The sequence below is a fragment of the Macadamia integrifolia genome, unplaced genomic scaffold, assembly GCF_013358625.1.
Source record: "Macadamia integrifolia cultivar HAES 741 unplaced genomic scaffold, SCU_Mint_v3 scaffold90, whole genome shotgun sequence".
NCBI classification, from domain to species: domain Eukaryota; kingdom Viridiplantae; phylum Streptophyta; class Magnoliopsida; order Proteales; family Proteaceae; genus Macadamia; species Macadamia integrifolia.
The window spans coordinates 125,737-144,711 of record NW_024870574.1 but is presented as its reverse complement, the minus strand read 5'-3'; the positions used below and the strand labels follow the sequence as shown (position 1 = coordinate 144,711).

The 18,975-nt window shown below is 37.8% G+C and overlaps 1 protein-coding gene and 1 pseudogene across 2 annotated transcripts in view; both read left to right on the top strand.

Moving 5' to 3' along the window:
- Positions 1 to 4,374: 4,374 nt before the first annotated feature.
- LOC122070365 (50S ribosomal protein L9) overlaps positions 4,375 to 18,975 on the top strand; it is a 28,093-nt gene continuing 13,492 nt past the window's right edge. The window contains exons 1-5 of one of the 2 annotated variants that reach the window (XM_042634510.1): positions 4,375 to 4,553; positions 4,662 to 4,807; positions 4,904 to 5,038; positions 5,459 to 5,566; positions 16,179 to 16,250. In XM_042634510.1, coding sequence (XP_042490444.1) covers positions 4,664 to 4,807; positions 4,904 to 5,038; positions 5,459 to 5,566; positions 16,179 to 16,250 — 459 coding nt within the window. In that variant the 5' untranslated portion in view covers positions 4,375 to 4,553; positions 4,662 to 4,663. Of the gene's footprint in view, positions 4,554 to 4,639; positions 4,808 to 4,903; positions 5,039 to 5,458; positions 5,567 to 16,178; positions 16,251 to 18,975 lie in introns of both variants that reach the window. The other variant, XM_042634509.1, reaches the window with a different exon arrangement.
- Positions 16,261 to 18,663, top strand: LOC122070364 (annotated as a pseudogene).

Below are 18,975 nucleotides of genomic sequence, written 5' to 3'. Positions count from 1 at the left end.
CAAGAGGTAATGGTACTTTTGTAAATATCCAGAAATCCTTAGTGGGAATGTGATTTATTGCTTAGGGTCAAACTGGGAAGGGCATTCAACTCAATGGCAAGGTGTAAATAAGAAGATAAAGTAGGGGGCAACAATATGGAGGTCAAACAAAAGGACTTTTGCACAAAAGACAAAAAACCTAAGATACTTTGAAACTCCCACTTTAGAAGAAGAGAGTAAAGTATGTAGGGGGTAAACTTGGAATGACAAGCACTTAGTGGCAGGTGTAAGTAAAAGGTCAAAGCAAGGGTAATAATCTGGAATCAAAAAGGGACTATCAAAAAAGACAAAATACTAATAAAGGATTACGAGTTAAAGAGGTTTGAGGGGTATAATGGGAAAACCAAGTGGGGAGAGGGTTAGAATAGTTTTTAATTACCCAAAAGGAAGGAGGATTCATCTTCAACCTTCGAATCGAACCAGAGAAGGGGCAAAACTCCAAATCTGATTCATGTCTTGTTCCTCTTTCACCAAGTCTGCTCCACCCAAAATTCCAGGCATATGAAACTATCTCCAAACCCTTCTATAATCAAGCCTTAGGACCTCCAACAATATCAACTAAGAGAGAGATAGCCCTCAAAATCAGATCTGGGTAGAAACTTGAGAAAGCACGAGTTACAGGTTTCAACCCTCACCGTATACTGATTATTAAGCACTCATATCATGTGTGTTAGATCGCCTACAGGTAAGGAAGTAACACCATTATTCTCAGTCAAACCAACAAAGCACCAAGGAGTTTGAAGGCACTGTCCAAGGTTGCAGGTACCACTCAGAAACAGGGGGAAACAGGGGTTGTAAGACCAAAATCAGAAACGAAGAAGAAGAAAGTGGGAAAGAGAAAGGAAGATAGGAGAAGGGGGGGTAGAGAGAAGAAATCTCACAGAAGGGAGAGGAGGGAGGAAGAGGGGCAGCCACTCAGGCAGTACTCAACTTAATTTTTCTTCATTAATCAACTAAAATTATTGTGGCCCATGGCCTTACATAAGTAGGAAAAGAATTACTAAAAAAGAAAATGCTAAATATGAAATTTATCTAACATAGAAGAAGCTTCCTAATTTAAAATATAATAGAAACACAATAAACTAAAATTGAGAATTTCTACTTACCTAATAGCTACCCCAAAATAACCTAAAATAAAAGATAACAAATATCCTCAAAATAAAATAAAATCCTAGAATATTCTATTAACCCTAAACCCAAATGAGTAACTTGGAACCCAAATTGGATTTGGGTCTTGGTCTGGGTTCTGGAGCAGGTTTGGGTCGATCCATTGGAGGGCTGCTGCATCAACTGAGATGAGACTTGTGTCTCCAAGCCTTTCTAGATGCAAGCGATAATTAGGCAAGAAGACCTGATATTAAGCTGTGGAAAATTTCTGCAACTGAGCCTATTGATATTCTCAGATCTGGTTTAGTTGCAGGTCTGAAACTTGATTGCACACTCGAGCTATGAGAGGGTTTTGGATCTTTGTCAGGGAGGTTGATTCTTCTAAGGTCGAGGATACCATCAAGACCAATCTCAGGTTCAAATGATTGGGAACTAACTTCAGCAAAGCTTTCTTTTAATCTGATGTTATCACCCAGATGAGAGGAGGAGGAGAAAAAGAATCACAGGGGGGTTCAGGACATCACCTTGCTGGACAGCTAACATCGTAGGCATAGAGAACCAGAAAAGAAGAGAGAATAAGGAGGAAGAAAGGCAGGAGAAGAAGAATAAGAAGTAATAAAGAGGGAAAGAAGAAAGAAGAAGAGAGAGAAAAGAGAGCTCGCAGGGAAGAGAAGAAGAAGAAGAAGAAGAAGAAGGGGGAGAGAGAAGAAATCTCACAGAAGGGAGAGGGGGGAGGAATAGGGGCAGCCACGCAGGCAGTACTTAATTTTTCTTCATTAATCAACTAAAATTATTGTGGCCCATAGCCTTACATAAGTAGGAAAAGGATTACTAAAAAAGAAAATGCTAAATATGAAATTGATCTAACATAGATGAAGCTTCCTAATTTAAAATATAATAGAAACACAATAAACTAAAATTGAGAATTTCTACTTACCTAATAGCTACCCCAAAATAACCTAAAATAAAAGATAACAAATATCCTCAAAATAAAATAAAATAAAATCCTAGAATATTCTATTAACCCTGAACCCAAATCAGTAACTTGGAACCCAAATTGGATCTTGGTCTTGGTCCTGGTCGGGGTTCTGGAGCGGGTTTGGGTCGATCCATCGGAGCGCTGCTGCATCAGAAGGGGGTCGGCTACCAAGGAACGAACCAACAACACAGGTACTCCACTTGGAGATTTCAGAGGCAAGGAGGCCCAGCAGACAAGGTCCAACAGGGATAAAGTTATGGATGGACGGCGGGTAAAAGTACAGGGAGTGTCCAGCCAAAGAAGGGAGAGGAGAGGAGGAGGAGGAAGAGGGAGGAGAGGCGAAGGAAACGACAGAAGTCCAGGGGCGGGAATCAGTGGGTTCAATACGAGGAGGAGTAAGGGAAGAGGGGAGGGAGGTAGGCAAAGTCAGGGGAGAGGAGGCGGGAGCAAGGCAGTTTTCGACGGCAGGGGCCACCGGAGAAGGGGTGGGCGGCATACGGATAGGTCAGGGGAGGGGTTCCATGGTAAGGGGAGGAGGAGGATGAACTTTTCATCACTCCTATGATTAGTTTGATATTATGTCTTTTATTTCTCATGTTTGTCTTTGGGTAGGATACGTGAGATTTTCTCATGTTTGTCTTTGGGTAGGATAAGTAAGAGTTTATTTCAATGTTAGAGTCTAAGTAGGAGTAGTCTTATTATTTCCCTTTAAATACTTGCATATACTCAATGTTTGAGATTAGAGTGAATTTAATTTTAGAATTAGTGAATTTGTCCATGGTGTGTGATCCCCTTCCCCCATCTTTGTGCGATTTCCCCCCTTCTCCCTAAGGCTACTCCATCAATCCCCTTGGAACATCGTTAAGACATGCTCATGTTCCAAGTGCTATACCAGTCTGAACTAAAGTCCAAAAAAGAGAGTTTTGATTTACAATTAACCATGAGTCCTTGCTTTTCTTTTCTTTTTAAGTACGTAACTCTCACATAAGGCAACAAAAGCATCATAGGGAAATTCCCCGAGTTCAACTTATCCAAAAAAATTCCAGCTTCGTTATCTTCATCTGTTCAAGCTAATATCTAAGTATTAATCAAATGCGCTGAAAATAAAAAATCATAACAGATCATTTAGAACTACTGTACCATAAAGATTTCAATAGACTCCAATAGCTTTGTCGTAGGAAAACAAGGCAACAAATTCTTACCATGCTCCAAGAATGTCCTAGACTCCTAGTGCAAATCAATAGCTTTGTGGTCTGAAGATCTCAAACAATTTCCCCCTATCTTCTCCTTATTTTCTGACCTGATGAGATAGGATAGTTGCTCAACTCCATGGCTGTTCTCCCATCAGTGATTCATGTTTACTGTCCTAAAGCTAATCATAAAACCAGAGATTACTCAGATATAACTAGAAAAATATCTAGAATAAAAATGTAGCTTAAATATGTTCCCACTTCCCACTTTAAATATATATATATATATATATATATAAACCCTCCAACTAACTAGCCTGCAAAATGAATTAGCTTTCTACTCATAAGTTCGTCACATTTCTCTTAAAATCATATTGAGGAAGACAGCATATCTCCAGGAGATTCTATCAAAATTAAAAGATTGAGTTGTTAATGGGAAGCAAAGAATGAACATGAGAAAATATGCAACGTATTACTTAACAACCAAGCTATTCTGAAAGACATAACAGAGGGAAGCCACTCAATACTTGCTTGGCCTTCAACATATGGGTCTATCTTGCTAAGAATATACAAATCAAATAAATTAAATAAAAAACCCCTAAAGTAATGGATTCGTATTCTGCAGTGTGAAATGTAGAGTTTCTGAAGGTTTAATAAGGGTTAACTGCTTACCTGCTTTGATGCCAGATGCTCTGAGATAACTTCTCGTGAAAACTGGAGTGCTGGAGAGCACTACTCTATGGTTAGGGCATCACAGAGGACTATTAAAGAAGAGAGGGACAACGTAGAGAAGAAAGAGGAGAGGAAGCCTGAGCAGGTTTCTCAGTCGACCCACGGGAAGAAGGGGTCACGAGTAGATATCAGGATTGATCATCTTATCTGGAAATGGAGTAGAAGATTGAAGCCGATCAGACCGGTATATTGGTCTGGTTGGATCCACTCACTGGAGGAAACCGAAACCAACCGACCGGTATGAATAGTTTTCAACAGAATATTTCGAACCGGCTGTTTTAAGGACCCGGTTTACAGAACATTGACATGAACAAGTAGAGTCCTCTTGAGCCGTTTTCTCTGCTCTCGTTCTTCTTCACTTTAGCCGCTTAAAAACGAGAGAGAGAGAGAGAGAGAGAACACAACGGCGAGGATCGATAAAGAAGTTGAAAATGAAGAAGAGGAACTGAGATTAGGGATTGAAGATTCAAGAACTGAAGTGGTTGAGTTCCGGTGTCTCGATTCAGGTAAGCAAGCCCGTGTGTGCTCTTCGTGGCTTTGATTTTGTTGAATTTGACTTGTGAAACTCCATTGTTGTTTGTATTATATGAAGAACTAATTTGAAGAAGGTGAAGAGATGGCTTATATCCAGTGCGGTAGAAATGTTCTGCGTCAAATCATTAAGGACACGAGCTTGCGGACTTCTGATCCCATGATTCATCCATTTTTATTCAATGCTCAGGGAGTCAGATACAGAAAGTTGGAAGTTATTCTTACTACTGTGAGTAAAATGGATTTAAAAGCTCTGTGGTTGTCATTTTTTTTTCTTAATTTATAATCTCTAGTTAGGAATCTGATATTGGTGATGAACATCCAGAGCATAGAGAAGCTCGGTAAAGCTGGTGAAACGGTGAAGGTTGCTCCTGGATATTTCCGCAATCACTTGATGCCCAAGTTGCTTGCCGTCCCCAACATTGAGAAATATGCGTATCTCATCAGAGAACAGAGGAAGGTTTTGTTCACTGATCTCTTACTAGTAAATAAGTTGCTAATGGAATGGCTTGTGCCCTCCTTGATAAAGTGTTTCCTTGCATATTAAATTAGAGGATACTGGAGTTAGAATTTCTCTGTGATTTTGTTAAACCTTGTACCAATGCTTATATATTCTTTATATGATGATTACTTTTGGCACCAGTCATTTTGTTTTAAATATTTTTTCTTTTGTCTTTTCTTGTTGTGTCCTCACTTTTCCTGTGAATGTTAACCAAACATATGCTTGGTTTATTATCTTGAATTGGAGATTCACTTCAGCCTACAAAATTCCAGTTTCTTATCGTGATTTACTTCCAAATAAGGAATGCTCCAGTCATTGTTTTAGTTCACTAACCCTCACTGTAGTAACTTTTTTTTTTTTTGGCGTCAACCTGTTCAGATTTACCAACCTGAGGAAGTGGAGACAGTTACAGTAGTTCCACAAACCAAAGAGGACAAAATGAAAGAATTCCAAATGGCAGCCAAGCGTCTGGATAACGCTCGCCTGGTTTGTAGCTCATCTTGGTATCAAGTTCAAATTAGTTAAGTACATAGGACCCTACAAATCTCCATGTAGCCGACCCCATTAAGTTGGGATAAGGCTTTGGTGGTTTTGTTGTTGTATAGGACCCTATGAACAATTTTGAGCATCTTTTATAAATCTTGTCATTTGCAGTAGCATTTGGGCAAGTAGTCTTTTTTTTCCTGGTGATACAACGTGATTATTATCATTTGTTAGCATGATGTTTGTATATTACAATACATTACATTCAGTAAGAGTTCTTAATTCTGATTGTTGGTAGTGTATGCAACTGGTGCAAGTTGAGGTTTCTTAAACTGGGGAAACCCAAATGACCTTGTTGTATTGTTTGAAGAAGACATCATTAAAGAATTTATGCCTTAATAATGAGGGATGCCAAATCAGGATTATGCAGTGAAACCAAGTGGTTGAAAGGAGGTTGACTTGGGCTGTATGTTCTTAACTTTCAGGTGGATCTAGTAAGCTAGAGGTTTGTCAGACTCTGTCTGGGTCTTTCAGCCAATATCACAACCTAATGTATGAACATTCTCATGGATCATCACCAGTTCACAACTCAGTATGGAGCTTGTGTTGTTCTGAGTACAAAATTATGCGAGAAATGTCCAATCTATGTGCTAAAATGTTGGGTGCCTACCATGTTCTCAAATTTTCCTGAATGGAGGAATTGCGAATATCTTGGCCTACTGTGACTCCATAATGTCTTTAGAGGCTGTTAAAGATCCATTTGAAGATTATTTGCAATTACATCAGCATGCTATTCAGATCTATTGTCTGAGTGATCTGTTTTTATTTGAAGATAAGTGGATTCATTACTGTTTGGCAGTAGGCAGACAAAGTTGCAAATTCTTTATCCTCCTTTTTCTGATCAAATTTTGAATTATGAGTGACCAACTCTTCCTGGATATATCTAGTGAGTAGCCTTCCACAACTTTCCTATAGATGAGAATATGGTAAGGAATATGTTTGCACAAGATGAATTTTTTATCCTTTCACTTTGGTTCGACATTTGTGAACCTTATTCCAGGCGGATTTGTCAAGAAGCCCTTTTAGTCGAAAGGCAAAACCACCCAATTTCTATACATGCCCCAGTAATATGATTTTCTTAGGCCTGTTTAAACATTCCCTAACAACAGAAAAAGTTAAGTAGATGCTGGACCACAACTATTGCTCACCCCAAAAAACAACAATGAGCATGTTCCTTGGGGAATTTCTAACAAAGCGCAGCAATTTTAGAGCTAATATCAAAATATACAATAACTCTGCATTATTCCAACTAAATGGGGTTAGCTACATGGATCTACTCAAAGATGACAACAGAAAAGTCAAAGTGAAAGGAAAGGAGCACACCACAACAAAAACAGAAAACTCTCACCTAAAAGGGGTTGGGAACATGCATTTTTGCCCTCTAAAAAGGTCTATCCGAGGTCATACTTGGGACTAGGCCTAAACTATGCATGTCTTTTCTCACTACTTCTATAGTCATTTTAGGCCTACCCCTAGCTCTTTTAGGTCCTTCTATCTAAATCAGATCACTCCTCCTTACTGGGACATCTTCAGGCCTCCGTTTGACATTTTCATACCACCTCAAATGACTTTCTCAAAGCTTATAATGAATTAGAGAAACTTTCAAATATGCTCTAATATGGTCATTCTTTACTTTTTTTCTTCCTAGTTTTGCCACACATCTATCCCAACATCCTCTCAACTACATGAAGCTTATTTATATGACACTTCTTAACAGCCCAACATTCCACACCATACGTCATAGCTGGTCGAACAATCGTCCTATAGAACTTTCTTTTAAGCTTTAATGGATACGTTGGTCACCGAACACTCCGGACACACTTCTCCACTTCATCCATCCCACCTTAATCCTCTGGGAAACATCATCATATATATCACCTTCTTTATTTATAATTGACCCCAAATACTTTAAACAATCACTTTGTGGTACCTCTCTTTCCTCAATGTTCACCATTTCATTACCCATTATAGTGTGACTAAGTTACACATCATAAACTCCGTCTTCGTTTTACTTATCTTAAAACCCATTGATTCCAAGGTTGATCTCCATAGCTCCAACTTAGCGTTAATCCTAGCCTTAGTCTCATCAGCAAAGAGCAGACAATGAAACCTTGTCTTGAAGTTCCTAGTTTAATCATCCATGCTAAGCCCATAAATTAAGGGCTTAAAGCTTATTCTTGATGTAACCCAATTGTAATTGGAAATTCACTTCATTGCTCTCCTATAATTCTCACACTAGTCACCGCATTCTCGTACTCTGTCATAGGATTTTTTTCTAGGTCAGTAATGACCATATGAAGATTCTTCTTGTGAGCTCTAAATCTTTCCATGAGTCTCCTGAGCAACTATTGTTCTTTAGATCTAGCTAGAGGAGGAAAAATTGAAGTGTTACGTCTAAAAGATGGAGGAATGATCCGTGGCTTATGTGGAAACTATATACGGGGAAGGAGTTATGTTGTATAGGAGTAAAGGAGTAATGGGTTACTTTAAGATTCTATGGAGGAGTGGGTTAATCATCTAAAACGTGTTAAAATGATTTAGTTATCCTAACTACTTTGTATTCTTTGAATACTCAATGAAATATGAAGGAGGGGGACTTTTGAAAAGATAAATAATCACTCAGCTATGCCAAGACATCATGGTTTCGTCCTTAAAGCCAACACTATCTTTTCTGATTTTATTTTATCTCTTCTATCTCAAACCACTATTTTATTATTAATTTCCTATTTTCTCCACTATATCCATGCATGTTTCAATTGGTATCAAAGCACAACCATGGTGGCACCGAGTAGTGTGTCTTGTGAAGAGTCACTATAACATTAGGATTGGTTAATGTAAGTGGGTTACATGTAAGTAGTTATGAATACATGGTTAGTAGTGGGGAGGAGTTAGGGAATCGGTAGTTCCCGTAACTAAGAAGTAGTTGTATTTGTTATACTTATTTATAGCTGCCTTTATCTAATGGAAGTAGGCTTGAATGACAAAAGAGTTCCCACAAATTCTCTTGGGAGGAGGAGATCATGGCTTCCTCTATTAAGCCAAAGATGTCATAGCTTCGTCCTTAAAACTATTTATCCCATTTCCCTATTTGGTTTCCTTCTACCCTACCCACTCAAGGTAGCTAAGAGGGGATTTGTTAGAAAAGCACCAAGAAACATGAAGAAAAACGAACAGATTCACACAATAGAAAGAGATTTCGTGGTTCACACACTAATGTGATTTGATCCCTAGTCGCTCAACCAGCACCTTCGATGCACCTCGGTTGCCCCGTTGCCTTCCAACTCTGATTTGTTCTCTCCCTTTTTTGATCCATCCTATCAAACCAGCGAAAAAAAGGGCAGAGTGCAAGCAACTGATATGTCCACAGGCGAAGGTGAAGATGATTCACTATATGATGGAAGAAAGATTATAATAGGGATCTCTCAAGAACACCCAAACTCGCAGTAAGAACTCTCACCCAAAATGCCCTAAATCGAAAATCCTTTTTTCGCTTGTTTCTCTTTCACTTACACAACAAGACATCAAAACATATAAATACTCCTCATTTTGATCCATCGGGTTGCATTTATCAGCCCAAGCCCTCTGCTACTATCACAGACCTAATAAAAATCTCATTCAGATCACTGCCAAAATATCTTGGAGCGGGTCGATTGGAAACGAGTCAAGAATTTGAGACACACATAATAGGATCCGCCCATTCACCCATCAAGAAGGGAACACACATACATGCACATGCACATACACATACTCATACACATTACATGCATCTCAATCTGTTAGTAATTCAGTCTTTCAAACTCCCAGAAAATATCAAGTGTCAAGACAAGCTCTTTTATAAAAGCCATTTCCTATATGAGCGGCAAAGAAGTCCCAAACTAACTATTTCTCTTTCAGAATATTTCTTCAAATAGAAGAGCAATCTATTGGTTACTTGAGAGTCCACTTATCCTCCTAAAGTTCTGAACTTTAATGGACTAGAAGCTTCAGAAATAGTAGATCTGGCTTGCTTGACTATGCTGACTATACTCCAATTAGGCACCTGTTGATGATTAGTTCCTGTAGGTGTTGATCATCGTCGTGATAGTCTTTAGGTAAAGCTAGTTTATTTGAAAACACACACACACACACACACATACATACTGAAATTGACTAGATAAACAATTTATCTCCAACCTTGAATATGGATTTTATTGTGATTAGCTACAGGCCAGCAATCAGCATTTAAAGCTTTGGTTTAATGACGGAAGTGCTAAAATTTGCATTCAAGGCTAACGCCCCCCCCCCCCCCAAAAAAAAAAAATCCAAAAGAAAAAAGGTGCCAAAAGTATCCATTGAGACTTAAAAATGGCATCAACCATGTGCGAACCCCACTCTCTTAGTGTCACAAGAGGGGTGAAATAGAGGTAGGCTTTACCCTTGGCCTTTTTTTTGCATTAAGTGGCCATCATCAGATTTAGACTCAAGCAGTGGATCCTAGTTTCACTTGAAGCTTTCTTTTAAAAGTTCTCAACACCTGACAGATTTTATCTGATACCAAAGGATGAAAAAGCAGATTTTAAGAACTTTACATCAGGGCTTACTGCAGATTGTGCTTAATATCTAAGGTAGACTTCACATTTGCATATGCCGAAATGACCCCTGCACCAAAGGAATGCTGAAAATTCTATTCCAAGGTTGTCAAAATGCATCGGACCCACTTGAACCGAAGCTTAGGCAGTGAATAGTCAACAAAAAATTGAAGATGCTGGATTTTTAAACTAAGGGGGTGGGGCACATGTTGACAGCAATAAATACCACAAATATATTATAAATACAGATATGAAACATTAATACTACCACGCAAGATGATGCAATGTTAATGTATTGAAGTAGTGAATTCCAGCAAAAAAATAAAGAAATAAATAAATAATTAACAATAAGAACCATGTTATCATGGTCAGATGTCCCAACAGATGAAGGAAATAATTTAACAAGAGATGAAAAAAGAAGCTACTGGAGTCCACAAGAGAAAAGCTTTCATTCTTCTGCTCATAAAGACACAAACCACTTTTGACTCTGGAAGAAGCAATTGGAGTGCCATTAATGAAATAAAATAAGGTATTTGTTCTGTATGCCTTAGCACATTTGATTTGCATGGAAGAAATCTGAACTTTCTTGTATAGTTGTCAAGCTGTTTGTTTGGGTATAGGCGACTGTCACCTTAATGTAAGGCTCTGGTTTAATTTTTTTATTATTTTTACCATTTATTGTGCTGATTTTTCCCAAAACCATTTAAGTAAATGACTTTGGAATTATTTCTCCATTTACTTAGGATATTATTCATAAATAAGCAAAAACTTCCTAAATTAATGTAATGAAAATAATGAAAAATTCAAATTCCAAAAGGATAAAAAGTCAACTCCCTAGTTAAAGAACAAAAACTGAATTTTCAATGGTAGGGGAAATTTTTTTATTTTTTTATTTTTGGGTTAATATGAAAATTAATTAACAAATAAAAAGGGGGAGGGAATGTACATGACCCATAGGCCAAAGGAAAGGATACACCCCTAAGGGGGGATGGGGGAACCAAAATAGATAAGGGGAGGCCCCAAGAGACAACAATCAGCCTGTTCCTTAGGGTATCTGTAACCGGCCGGAGAGGGTTCATAGCAAGTTTGGAGGAACGCCGAAATAGATGGCATTTCAAATTTCATCAAGAGATCTGGATTTGGAAGTCCATCTACGCAGGTTGCGTTCATAGTTTTTAAGGTGGTAAGGCGACGAAGGCATTTGAGGGTCTTTCAAAGCGCCTTAGCGATAAGGCGGGCATAAAGCGTCATCTTATCGACTAAAGCGTTCCTGTGTAATTTTTTTATAAAACCAATCTATTTGGCTCAAATCCTAGTTGAATCCTATTACTCATATGTTAAATAAATATTAAAGGTTCATATTCATACCAATGAAAACAAATCAATAAAGTGAATAAACTAAATTCATCTTCATCAATCATCAATCATCAATCATCAATCATCAATCATCAATCATCAATCATCAATCATTAATCATCATAACATATTAACATATAATATAAATACATAATTATGAAACAAAATTATAAATATAAAGAAAAGAAGACATAAAAAATACAAGTATTTATTATACTTACCTCTATGATATCAAAATGAGTGCCTAAGTCCTAAGGTCATCCACTATATTTCTACTCACGTCAAAGAAGAATGAAGCTCATTGCTGCCGGAGCAAAATGGTGGCCTGGATCAATGGTTCTTCCTTGTTCCTTGATTCTTTCTCAAAGCCCTTTCTTAAAACCCTTGACAAAATCCAAACCCTGTTTGTGAATCGTGTTTTTGTTTTGTTTGTTTTGGTTATTTTTTATGGAGTAAAGTTGATCCCATACATCTCAAGTGTTAACAAAACCATACACCTACCAATAAAAAATCTATATTTGGAATTTTCATTAAGTAATTTTAAAATGTGTTTAAAAAAAAAACCCATAAGGCGCCACTTCACATAAGGAGGAGCACTGCCTTGCCATCTCTAGACCGCATCAGAGTCAAGGCGCTGCTAAGGCGTCGCCTTACCACCGCCTTGAAAACTATGGTTGCGTTCCATCCAAATGTGAGAAATAGTTGCCTTGAAAGCAAGTTTCCCAACGATGTCACAGATAGAGCTAGTGCTAAAGGTCATGTCGATCCATATCCATTCTCTCTCAAGGGTGAAGGGTCATCTCCTGGCCTACCAGCATTTGGTAAGGACACGCTTCCAGATGGAGGAGGTGAAGTGGCAATCGAAAAATAAATAGTTGGTATCTTCAATACCATTCTAGCACAAACAATAAGCTGGGGGGACGGGATATGGCAATGGATGAGAAAGGCCTAGGTAGGGAGACAACTGGAGAGAGCTCTCCAAACCATGAAGTTGTGTTGAGGGAGGTGAGATTTGAACCAAACAGTCTTATGCCAAGGAATAAGAGGACTAGGAGAGCGGACAAGATTCCAAGTAGATGAGGAGGAGAATTTTCCAAAGGTGGAAGGGTTCCAAACAATTATTTCCTCTCCACCATGAGGAAAAATGGTCAGGAGAGAGGACCAAAGGGCAGAAATGGCTTGAGAGAAAGGAGGGGGAGACTAGGAGCAATTGTGAATAATAGATGAGACTAAGGAGTCTCTAGTAAGACTCGAGGAGTAGACTGTTCTAGGGCCAACTTTAAGGAAGAGGATCCCATCTGGGTGCCAGTTGTCAAGCCATAGGGAGGTAGAGGAACCGTCACCTATGCGAATGGCCTCAGTTGCTATAGGTTTCATAAGAAGAATTTTGCGCCAGACCCAAAAGGCATTCGTAGGGGCGATTTTCAACTTTCAAATGCTAGGGTTTTTCTCAAATCTAAAAATTTCTTAAATTTTATTATGCCAAAACATCATTAAAAACCAAATGAGTGGAAAATAATATTTTGTTTTGATGTATAAAAATATATTTCCATTCAGAGTAATTTTAAAAGCATTTACGCACACCAAATAAGATTTGACCTGAAAGTAATTCCGTCAATATAAATCAGATTTAGGCAATCTTGGATTTGTTAGAAAGTTGGTTTTGTATTCTACCTAATACAAAAAGTCTTAAGTAAAATAATATCATTTAACTAGTTAAACTTATCAAAGAACAAGAGCATTTCTCTAAATGTTGATTTTTGACGACTTGATGTAGCTCAATGTTGAGTTTTGATGGTATAAGATATAAATTGTAGTATACTAAAAACATTAGTAAAGAAAGGAAATAAAAAGTAACACTTGGGCACCTTGGTTGCGTAGGCAACTGGCCTTGTTGCCTAAGCGTTTAGGCACCCTCCACCACCTTGGGTTGCTTTGACAGCTATGCATTCTTGAAACTGCTGATTAAGCAGACCATGGTATTTCATATGCTTTTGATAGAGCAATATTGGAAGCAAAAAAGTTGGTTGCAGCACTCTGAACCTCTGTAAAGCTCTTGAGCAACCAGATTACCAAAATATCATTTTATTTTGTTTGGGAAAGTCATATCCACTCTCAGTCAAGGTTCTAAATCTTGGGTTTCGACCAAGCTTCGTCCTTGGTCAAAACTGAAATATATGTCGAAATCTGTGGAACTTCGGGGAAACCTTCTACTTTTCCTGGGCTATTGGAAACCTTGGTTTCGACCCCCATAATTTAATTTAATTTAATTATTATTATTATTTTGGTACAACCTATTATTGACTTTTAAAGCTAATCCACGAACTATTTTCACAAAAAAGAAGACTCAAAATGTTACTTGTGGTTGTAACGGTTTTCTACTGTATGTTGAATGATGTTGTAAACTAGTTGGGGTTTTATCAGCTGGTGTGGTACTTATTTATACCAGATATGACAAATAAAATTTAAGTAAATTAAATGTTTACTTAAGATTTTATTCATAAATAAGCTAATACCCCTATTTGAATCCAATAAAAATAGTTAAAATTTTAAATTCCAAAAGGATAAAAAGTCAACCCCCCTAGTTCAAGGACAAAAACGGAATTTTCGATTGTAAGGTCGATTTTCAACTTTAAAATGCTGGGTTTTTAAAAAATCTGGACTTTCTATGAATCTTATCATGATAAAACATTGCTAAAATCCAATGGTGCAGTAAAATAATATTTTGTTTTGATGTCCATAGATTTTTATTTTCATTCAGGGCGATTTTAGACGGCATTCCCACACATCAAATAAGGCTTGAGTAGAACATAACTCCTTTAATACAACTCAGATTTAAGAAATTGGACATCACTAATAAGATCACATATGACAATTTTTGACCGAGATTTAGAACCATGCTCTCGACAATAAGATGACATATTACAATTTTTTACCTGTTTGCCATGATCGTTGAGATAAAGTTAATAATTGATCACATACTTCTGATTAGAAACTTTTGGAATAAAAGGAATAGCAGTGGGGTTGATTTCAAAGAAAAGCTTCCCTGTTTGGAAGTAGTTTTGCATTCCTAGGCCAGTATCATGGACAACATGGTTTCATCATTGTTTTCTTCTTACCATGAAAACCATGGATGAAGTTTGAACTCGCCAAACCACCCTAAAAAAAAAAAAAAAAAAAAAAAAAAAAAAAACCTTGTAACACTTGTGGATATGGTATACACTTTTGTGCAATTACATTTGGAGATGAACTGTTGCAGGGGTAGAGCATCCGAAATGAGAAAAAAGTTGTGATCATTGAAACCTTTGTTTTAAAGTACCCATTAAAAATGGGATCATTAAAATCTGATTAGAGATGCTTAAACTGTGTTTTGCCAACACAAGTAATGAAAAGTTCAGTTCCCATTGGCTCCATGATCAGCCCTTTCTATTTTATTCTCTCTTTCTGGAAGGGCTTATAGTTCACTCATTCAGGTTAGAAATTTTTTTTCTTTCATTGACTGTTTAATGTAGCAGTTGATGCAGAACTATTTACATTTAGAGGATGCATTACATGGTTATACACCCACCGCCAAAAAAAAAAAAAAAATGATTGCAATGCATCAAGATTAACCTTGATATCATTTCAATATCTGGGTAATTTCCTCCTCGTTCATTCATATAATCAGTTCCAGCAAATAAAGGTATTCTGTGCTAAGTTTCTAAACTTTGAAAACCGTAAGGTTTAAAATGGTGTAGCTTGTGGAGACTTAAATAAATGGTGATGTTTCATAAAGAATTTAAATAGGATGGATGAAGTGGAGAAGCGTGTCTGAAATGTTTTGTGACTAGCGTATTCCTTTATAGCTTAAGGGAAAATTCTATAGGATTACATGATGTATTGGGTGGGGGGGGGGGTGGGGTGGGGAATGTTGGGCAATTAAGAACTTGCATATAGAGAAGCTATATTTAGCAGAGATGAGGATGTTAAGATGGATGTGCGGCAAAACAAAGAAGGATGAAGTAAGGAATGTTTCCCAAAACAATGAGAAGCTCCACAAAAGTTACTTGAGGTAGTATGACCATGTTCAATGGAGGCCTGAGGAAGTCCAATAAGGAGGAGTGATCTGATTCCGATTGAAGTAGCTAAAAGAGCTAGGGGTAGGCCTAAAATGACTATAAGAGAATTGTAAGGAATGACATGCATAGTCTCGGTCTTGTGCCAAGTATAGCCTCAAATAGAGCCTATTGGAGGGCAAGGATCCATGTAGCTGACCTCATTTAGCTAAGATTCTCCTGACTTGCTGGGCTGTGTTTCTTTCCTCATACTCATCTTTTCATCTACTTATTCCCCCTTCCCTGTTTGGACTTCTTTTTTTCCCTACTTTGTTTTGTATGGAACCACGTAGCCGACCCCATTAAGTTGAGATAAGGCTGAGTTGGTTGTTGTTGTTTGTGGGGAACTTTGTTGTTTATGTAATGATTGTTTATCCAAACTAGCTTTGATTAAGCAATAGTAATCCATGGTCAACTTAAATAGTGATACTTCAAGTTTGTTATTCATAGCTTTAACAATAGATAAATGTATTGTCTCATTTTGATATATATCTATATATATGGTAAATTTACTGTTGTATTTTTTTCTTTTTGTAGTCGCTGAGGAGGCTCATCAAGGTCGACAATGATTTGCGTTCTCCTGTGACGAAAGATGAGCTTGTAGAAGAGGTATGCTGGTTTTATCTTCTAGATTAATTGGTTTTCTCCTCTTAAATATGTAAGCAGATGAGCCTTGAGTGTTTGGTTTCTGTGGTTCCACACATTGAGGTCATGGTAATTCATTGGGAAGAAACTAGATGCGGAAATATAATGTAAAACTTGACATTATTCGTACTTTAGAGTCCATATACACGTAAGTCCTGGCATTACTTGTGCTTTGAATGTTCAATTATTTGTATATAAAGACACAATTCTTGAGGTTTGTCTGTGAACTGTAGGCCCAAGATTTTCAATTGAAGCAGACTTGTGAATGCCCTTTCGAGGAAACGCAGAACTCCATTGGATGTGGTCATGTTTGCAGTCTTTTGGTCATTACGGGAGGACAGAAACTGCATTTAATGAAAAATATGCCCTTAGAAATGATCAACTATTAGCTGTATAGTCCTCATGTCTGGGTGAATTTAGAGGAATCAACAACTGACAATCATAGCCCTTTCTGATATTTGGGAGGATACTAATATCTTTTCTGATATTTTCCTTGTTTAGTTTCTTGTTCCGATCGATCTCCCTTATTGATCACATTTTTGTTTCAAGTCTCCTGTCCTTCATCCCCCTCCCCCCCCCCCCCGGGGGCACACACACATTAAGGCCTTACTCCTTTCTTGCCCATATGGCAATTTTCTGACAGTAGTAGTAGGATGATTATGCTTAAAGGCAACCCTAAAAAAAAGTGTGTAATATGCTTTCCCTCTTAAGCATAGAAACAAACATGTAACTGTGTCAGTGAGAATTGATGCAGTTCAAGGTAGTTACTCTGCCCGCAACTGTTCATGCAGTACTGTTTGTGTGGGAAGTGGTGCAGCTCCCATATGGACCGGCGGAAGTGGAAGATTAGGAGCTTTTAGATCCTTACCTAGTTACTATTTTTAGTTTTTTTGGATGTCTCTGACAGTTGCAAAAGTGCAGCTAGAGAAGGTTATGATGGAACTTGACAATAAGATCCTCCAAACCCACTCCCAAGATCAGGCTATGAAAAAGCAAGGGACAGAACTGAGGGATATTTGTAGTATATGAGCGTGATAAGAAGTTCTAAATTGCTGCTGTTAATGATTTAGAAAGAAAATTTAAGACTGAAACAGGAGCATTCTAAATTCTCTTATGAAGCTTATGAGTGTGCTAATTTGATTCCAGAATGGAATAAAATGGTCTATGTAGTTCAGGCCTTGGTTGCACAATGTGAAGATCTTAAAGTGAAGTACTGTGAAGAGCAGATAAAGGGGAAAGTTCTCTTCAATCAAATCCAGAAAGCAAAAGGAAATATCATTGATTTCTTTCAGTGCCGTCCACCAAGAAAGGAGGAAGTTTCTGCAGGGTTCACAACACTTGTAGACTTTAATGTAGCCAAGGATGGGGGATAGGTATTTTGAATGGTGGCACTATGAAAAAGACCTTCAAATTTGACAGGGTTTATATACCGAAGAATGATCAAACGACGGTGTTTGAGGATGCCTAATCCTTGGTGATATCAGTGTTAGACGGATATTAAGTCTGCATATTTGCATATGGGAAAACTGGGACCATGGTTCAAGAAGTCGACCGATACCATCAAAATTTCACACTTTTCAATGGTATGTAGCAGCCCAATACCATATAGCCGGTTTCAACATGTTTCGATGCTGAACCAGAAGGGTCGAACCAATCGTTATAAAATATGCTTTTATGAGAAACCATGTCTTCTATTCTCAAAAATCCGACCCTCTCCCCTTATTTTTTTCTGTGTAGTGGGAAACTTGGGGAAAACACTCAAGATTTCCCCTTGTGCCCAAAAAACTTCAATCTAAACTTGGATCTTGCAAAATCTACCTAAGGAAGGCCGCTTAGACCAAATTGTGATAGTGACTTTGAGAGTGTAAGATCATCTGCATCGCATTATAGGTATCCATCGTATGGTGTATATGCTAATGGACCATCCTTCTATCCTATATATGCTGGTGGACCATCCTTCGGGAGCATCGGTTCATTTGGATATGGTGGTGGGTATGGACAATGTGGTGGATCTTTTATCTCATTTGGATAGGAGGATAGTTCAGGTGGTGGGTCAATTTTTGTTGATAGTATCTTTGGGTATCCATATCCACATCCTATCACTGTGACTAAGCCATTCCCTAGGCTGGGATACCTAGTTGATGTTGATGATACATCTTATAGATGGGCAGTGATGGACTACCAAAATAATTGGGCCCAAAACATATCATAAGACGCATATGTGGTGCATCTAGAGGAGCATCTACGACATCTACAATGGTACACAGCTCGTGGACTGGAAGTCTGAAACCGCCTAGACACTACTTGGAATTGACTTCTGAGTGTTGAGTGTGAGTGTTGAGTCACTGGACTGTTGAGTGTTGAGTGATAACTCATTATGATGTAATATTATTATTTATTTTAGATCCTTTGTATTATATATTATGTACTTATGTAGATTTTTGTAGACTACATATTGTGTGGAGTATGTACTTATGTAGTATAGTTTCAGACTTCTAGTCAACGACTCAACATACATAGCCAAACTTTTGGTTCACTCATCAATGTGACTTAATGTGTTTTTTCTACGAAACTAATTATGTGAATGTGTGAGAAATGTCTTAAAATGTACGCATAAAATAAGGCCAAAAAAACACATTTTGGGGGTCGAAACCAAAGTTCCCACCCAACCGGGAAAAATTCTCTGGGT